The sequence below is a fragment of the Pteropus alecto genome, unplaced genomic scaffold (genome assembly GCF_000325575.1).
Source record: "Pteropus alecto unplaced genomic scaffold, ASM32557v1 scaffold3, whole genome shotgun sequence".
NCBI lineage: Eukaryota > Metazoa > Chordata > Mammalia > Chiroptera > Pteropodidae > Pteropus > Pteropus alecto.
Window position 1 is genome coordinate 18,709,873 of NW_006442484.1, and position 6,788 is coordinate 18,716,660.

Consider the following 6,788-nt stretch of genomic DNA (forward strand, 5'->3'; position numbering starts at 1 on the left):
GTTTTTTACTTATTTTCAAGTTGAGGGTAGCTTCTATTGGATTTGGTTAAAGGTTTGTTACTAAATAGTAGTTCCTGAAAATAACTAAAAACTTAGAAAGAATAGTGATACTTAAAATATCTTAGATACATTGAAAATCGTACATACACGATACTGTTACATATTATTGGCCTAATAGCAAGCTAATACTATTTTTTTCTAATTTTTAACTGACTTTGGTTGTCAAATATCAGCATGGATGAAATAAATATATCAGAACTAAAATTTTTCAAAACCTTATACCTTGACAGGACATGCGGTTCTTTTGGAGATAATATCCCACTGTACACATACAAGTCCTTGTTGTTTCAGATGTTGGTAAACAAAGTTGAGAGCATCCACCATTATTTAGGTGGCAGGAATTGCTACCTGCATAGAAGGAAAACAAATAAATACAAGAAACATAAAATTACAAAAAATAAAGAGTACCATTCAGTATCAATAATTTGAACAAATATTTATGCTATTGTGGATTTCTAAATGCAGCTGTTTTATATTGATTGAAATCATATTTTATTCTCTTGAATAATTTGAAGTAGCAGATTACAGTTGTAGTCTGCCTGTCCAAAAAAATAAATGGAGATCTAATGCACAGCCCATGAATAATAGACAACAATACTATAATCATTTTATAGTATCAAATTAACTCTGAATACAATTCAAAGTTGCTAAGAGAGTAGATCTTAATTGATCTCACCACAGGAAAGAAGAAAAAGATAACTATGTGATATGATAGAGGTGTTGCTATGGTGTTGCTATGGTGGTAATCATATTGCAATATACAAATGTACCAAAGAATAGATTGTACACCTTAAACTTATAATTGACATTATCTTGTCAATTATATCTCAATAAAATACTTAAAAATAAATAATAGATTTATTTTTTTTAAGTAATAGGAGAAACACAAGATATTTGTAGTTACAGAAAAGCAAAAGGGAATTGGTTTGTCATGAATATTGTCATAGCCTTTGTAATATTTTAAGATCACACAAACCAAAAAATCTTTCTTTTTCGACTTTAAAGTTCCATTTCAACTCTACAGTTACTTCCTTTTCAATAATAACTTAATCAAATGTGTCAAATAAATAGCTGTTAAATTATATTACCAACTCAACTCTAAGATTATGCCATTAAAAGAGAGAAGGGGTGTATTTGTGTGTGTATGTGTGCGTGTTTAATTAATTATTTTTTGAAGACAAGGAAATAAATTTTGCTATTCCTAGGAACATAAATATTCCAAAATATATTTAAAGCACACTCCCCCAAGAGTCATCTAATTAATTGGCATATTAAGTCTCCTTATTCCTGTATAATATCAATGACAAATATTAGTCAGATAATCACAGGTAGCCATTCTATGAAGATTTTTCATTGAATTTACTGGGCCCAGTGTGCTAATTAATAATGGCAGTATGAAGTTAAATAATTTACAGTCTTATCTAGTAAGTTCATTAAATATTTCATTTTTGCAAAATTTTATTATTCTAGAACATGTAACACCATTTACTGTATGTTCAAGCTCTGATATGAAGTGCAATAAATCCAGTGAGAATTACAAAGCATGATGAAAGCTATATATCAATAGTGCTCTAAGGAAAATTCAAAACACCAGTACAACTCATTATTTCTCATCTCTTGAAGTCAAGATCGTCTTATGGGATTTAATTGTTCAGTTGAACCTGTCATGAGCTCTGTCATTTTGAAATATGAAATATTCTCAACTTAAGAGATTTCTCATCAGGAGATCTACCACAACCTCTGCTCATTTCCTATAACAGCCAGTTCAGTCAATGATGAACTCCATCTTATGTAGGACCCAATACTGGCATTTGAGTTGCACTAAACTTTTGAAATGATTGACTTTGTCTCCTTCATAAACTAATGAAGATTAACTGATTTATTCTTCTTTTCTCAAGTTGGAATAATACTAAGATTAAATTTCATATCTTTAATTATTTTAACAATGAGTCAATTATATTGATAGATTTATAATAATTCTATACTGATTACATACATATTTCATTTTATAGAAAGCATATGAGTGTACACAATGACAATCTATAGAGATATGCATTTAGATATAGATTTATCTACCAGTAAAAACCAAAAAGCTGGGAATAGATTGACAAATACTGCTTAACTATAAAATTTGAAGAAACCCCAAATATGGAGAAGAGAAAACAAGGGAATTGAAGAAGTAAAAAAAAATATATAGATTAAAGAAGACAATAAATTGATAAAAATAAGAGAAAATAAGGGGTTATATAACCTTGATAATATAAAAAATATGAGAGAAAAGGAGCTTCTGAGACAGTGCATTTTAAACATAATTTCAGTAATAGCAAACATACATATATAGTATTTCTGATAAATAAAATTAATCTATGTTAAAAATTATGTTATACAACAATAAACATTTATATATCATTTGTTTAGTTTCTAAGATAAAACTGATAGTGGAGAGAAAAAGTAAAAAGAAAATGAAATGAGTCATTATTTACAATAAGTATTTCCTATTAAACATAGATATGACAGAAAAATATTAATTTTTAAAAGTAATAATTTAGTGATTATCAAGTGAGTTAGAAATACTAACTTGGCTTAATATTATGTAATGATATTAATGTTCAAACCTCATGCCTCAATTCTCTAGTGGAGCTAGGAAGTCCACTTGACTAACGGGAAGTCTCAGCACTCCAGTGATCTATGTCAAAAATGATAAATGAAGTAGCTAATTGTACTTTGAAATTCAAAGAGGTAGTAATGTTAACACCTTAAACAGTCCTAAATTGCTCATATTTCATACTAATGAGGCTTTTAAGTTATCTGCTATAATTCTGTTAATGGGATTGTCTTTAATACAGATGCTTTTATCAGCATATTCTGTTGAAAATAATGTTTTCACTGCATTTTAAAATCAGTCATATTATACCATTAATATCTAAGTGCCAGAGGTCCTTGTCAGTTTGGTAATACAGTCACAGGCCTAAAATACCCAGTTGTACCTATTGGATCAAATTCTCAAAAGATGAGGAAAATCTTGTTAACATAAGCAAAGTGAGACAAGCATAATATACTAAACTTTTCCTCCAAGAAACTTTATTGAAACTATATCTTAAAAAATTAAATGTATTATATTAATTTACAACTTCGAACAAAACATGTGTTTGTTGTTCACATTCAGAAAAAGAGAATATAAGTTTTTTTAAGTGCCCTGTTTGGAAATCTTTCTTTCTATTGTATGTTCTAGTATGTGTTTTCAGATATAATCTCATTAAGTATAGATTATGAACTAAAGTTTATCATATCACTGTAAGTTTATACACTTAATAAATATATTGTATTGAAATCCCCCCAAAAGTCATGATATTTTATTGAGTACCAGTGTTTTAGCTCCAATTAATAATCTATTTCCCACGACTTGACTTGAACGCCAATAAATTTATTTATTTTGATACAGGAAATAATTCATTAGAAAACTGCTAGTGAAAACACTCCTGTTCATTATTACAGTCAATAGTGAAAAAAAAAAAAAAAGTCAGGTGACAAATACAGATTTGTGCTAAAGAATTTATGTGTTGGTATCTTCTCCACAATAAAAGAAACCCTGTAATCACTTTTATTTTTTAAAGCAATTATTTTCTCTTTAAAAATTTATTTTCATGAAAAAGAAATACATTTCCTGCTGCTCCTGTCAAGAAAGGATTTCAGACCAAAATTGGGCCCTTGCTTTGTACAGGGAAGGCAAATATGAATCTGGTCATTATTTGTCTCTAGATGTGCACATATGGCTCTCGATTGATATCTCTAACAAATCCTTTCTACTTGATGATTGTCACCTGTCCTCAGAATTGGCGACTCTCTTGTTTCACATTGCATTTTCACTTGTACTTTTATCTGCTTTGGTCTATATGACCACATGCTTTAAATAAAATCCCTTTAAATTTTTTTGAATTTATTTTTTCCTAAGAAAAAAGATACAGGAAGCTAAAGAGTCTTATGGCAGTGATGTAAGAATGTAGAATACAGAAAAATATTTGTTTTAGAAAGGGAGTTCTGCTAATGTCATGGATCACGAAGCAAAAACTAAGAAAGAACTAGCAGGTGTGAGGCCATACTGGCGGCATCTCTAATCTAACTGCCATTTGGGCAATGCGACAAGTCTACCTATGTAAACCATCTGTTAGTACTCTCACTTCATTTCACTGCACACCATTTGGACGAGCAAAAACAAAAAAAGCAAAATGCTTAGAGCCAAAGAATGTAATACTTTTGGATATAAAATCCTTATGTCAACAAAATCCATTTAAAATTTCTTAGTTCATTCAGTTTCTGAGCTTAATTATACATTGCATATATTTTGCTGGAGCTTTTTTTCTCACTCATTTTTTATCAAGAACTGGATAAGACCATTTGAAGACCTGACAAATTAAGATTCTTTGAGCAGATCTGCTAATGGTTTAAAAGCTCATTATATAACTTATCAAAGTAATTTCCTCTAAAATATTAATCATTATTTGCTTTTTTTCTATTTTTCTATTAGAAGCAAAAAATGGGAATCTTCAGTTGTTGAATTGAGAAAATAATATGAAAAAGAGGACATTAAACATTCAAAGGGTGGCACAAATTCATTACAGTGTGACTTACCTTGCTGTGCTTCTTTATCATAGACTTTCATATGAACAACCCCAGAAGTCTTATTTCTTAAGACAGTGGGGTTTCTTCCATCTCTTTTGCTGCAAGTTCCAAGCTGAGCTAAGTTTTGGTCTGCCCACCACAATTTTTTATCTATAAAATGAACATTTTTTTATGAAAAAGATAATCATTTTATTAAAATAATAGCTATTGAACTATAATACCATGATTTATTTTGTTATATTCTCAAACTTCGTTTTTAAGAGAAACAGTAAAATCACTTTTAGTTTTAAAAATGCAAACCATAGTCATATTTTGTTTTTTAAATTTTTCTCCTCCCTCTCCAATTAGATATGTTTTTCTTAAATAATACATGATATAAATAAAATTATATGTTAAATTAATATAAAATAGAGATTTTATTCTTTACATACTAAAACATGATTATAGCAGTATTGTACTATATTTGTAAATAAATGGCTAAATCTAAACCAGTACAAAAAATATTGTTCTCTAAACTGTTGGTTAAAATGTATAAGCTTTTAATCATGATACTTTTCATTACTGAATTCTTCATAGTTATAGTAACCTTTACTTTTTGTGGTTTATGCCCCTTTCTATAAAATTTTATTAATGTACATTGTTAAGTCATATTGAGTGCTCAGGGATAAAGACTCCACAATGTCTCACAGATAAAAAATAGTTCTGGCTCTCAGGAAGCTAGCATTTTAGTGAAAATTACACATTTATTATTATATTATTTCAAATTCTCATGGTAAAACTATAAGGAAACTATTATCCTTTTACTTCATAGATGCAGAATTTGAGGATCATAGAGATTACCTATTTTAATCAAATTTACATATTTGGTCTTCCCATCTCCAAAATTTGTATTCTTTCTAACACTACATGCTGAGTGCATTAAAAAAATAATGCAATGCAACCAAGTTCTTATTTTAAGGTTTGCAAAATTTATACTTTTCAACAAGAATCTAATGACAATTGAAACTAAATCAATTTCTGCCTAGGAGTTAAAGGTTATTTAATTCTATGAATAAAACAATGTAGCCTTTACCTTCAAGTTACAATTATTCTTATTCAAATGTCAAGATATTTATAGTTTCAGGTATTGCAAAAACAATAATTATGCAGGCATCAACAATAATTATCCCTATCTGAATCTGATTTTATGCAATTCTAAATACACAATTCTAAACAGTGTGGATAGATTAATTTATTTAATCTTCACAACAATTCTACGAAATAAGTACTACTTACTAAACCATTTTACAGTTAAGAACACTGAGGCAATGAGAAAATAAATAATTTTCCCTGAGTCACAGAATGAACAGTGGCTCCAGGTTATAGACCAAGCATTGATTTAAGAGTTCACTGAATTAATCTTGTTTCTATATTGTTCCCTGCCATCAGATGAATGGAGTTTCATGTTCTCTCTCTTGATATACGAATATAGAATTTAGATTAGGTTAGTACAGTTGAGTAACCTATTCACTTAATTTTTATTTACACTCACAAATTTATATAAGGACAGAGAAGTATGCTGTGAAGGCAAAACAAAGAATTTTGACTGTAGAGACTTTATTAAAAGGTGTATAGCAGAATATACTGTACTAAAAAATGTGTTTCTGCTACTATTTCTTCTACTATGCCACTGTGATAAAAAATATAGAAACATAAAAAGAAATAAAACTATTTATGAACCCATATAATAAGCAAGAAAATGAGAGGAATATAAAGAACATGTAAAAGATGATATGTGGATAAAAATAGGAAAATGGAGGAATAGGCAGGTAAAGTTGCAACCTAGAATATGATTTTAAAAATGCTGCAGATGAATGGAAGTCATCCCTCTCCACAGAACTCTGGATGACCTTGATTTCCACCTGTAAATAATAGAGTGGAAATGCAAAGAAAAAGTAAAGGTACGGTAAATAAATGATAATATTTCTATATGTAATACCACCTACCACCACCATCTCCCCTATTCCTTGCTGTGAGTTTACAGACAGCTAGTGGCTGATACAAAAGTCTCAAATTAATACATAATCAGAGCTCTAATTTTTTTTTAAGAAAAAAATTACATATTTATT

The 6,788-nt window shown here is 29.0% G+C and overlaps 1 protein-coding gene across 1 annotated transcript in view; it reads right to left on the reverse strand.

Annotated features, from left to right (window-relative positions):
* LRP1B (LDL receptor related protein 1B) overlaps positions 1 to 6,788 on the reverse strand; it is a 1,653,662-nt gene that overhangs the window by 454,321 nt on the left and 1,192,553 nt on the right. The window contains exons 33-34 of the mRNA XM_006921044.1: positions 4,690 to 4,830; positions 283 to 408 (exon numbers count right to left, since the gene is read on the reverse strand). Coding sequence (XP_006921106.1) covers positions 283 to 408; positions 4,690 to 4,830 — 267 coding nt within the window. The remainder of the gene's footprint in view (positions 1 to 282; positions 409 to 4,689; positions 4,831 to 6,788) is intronic.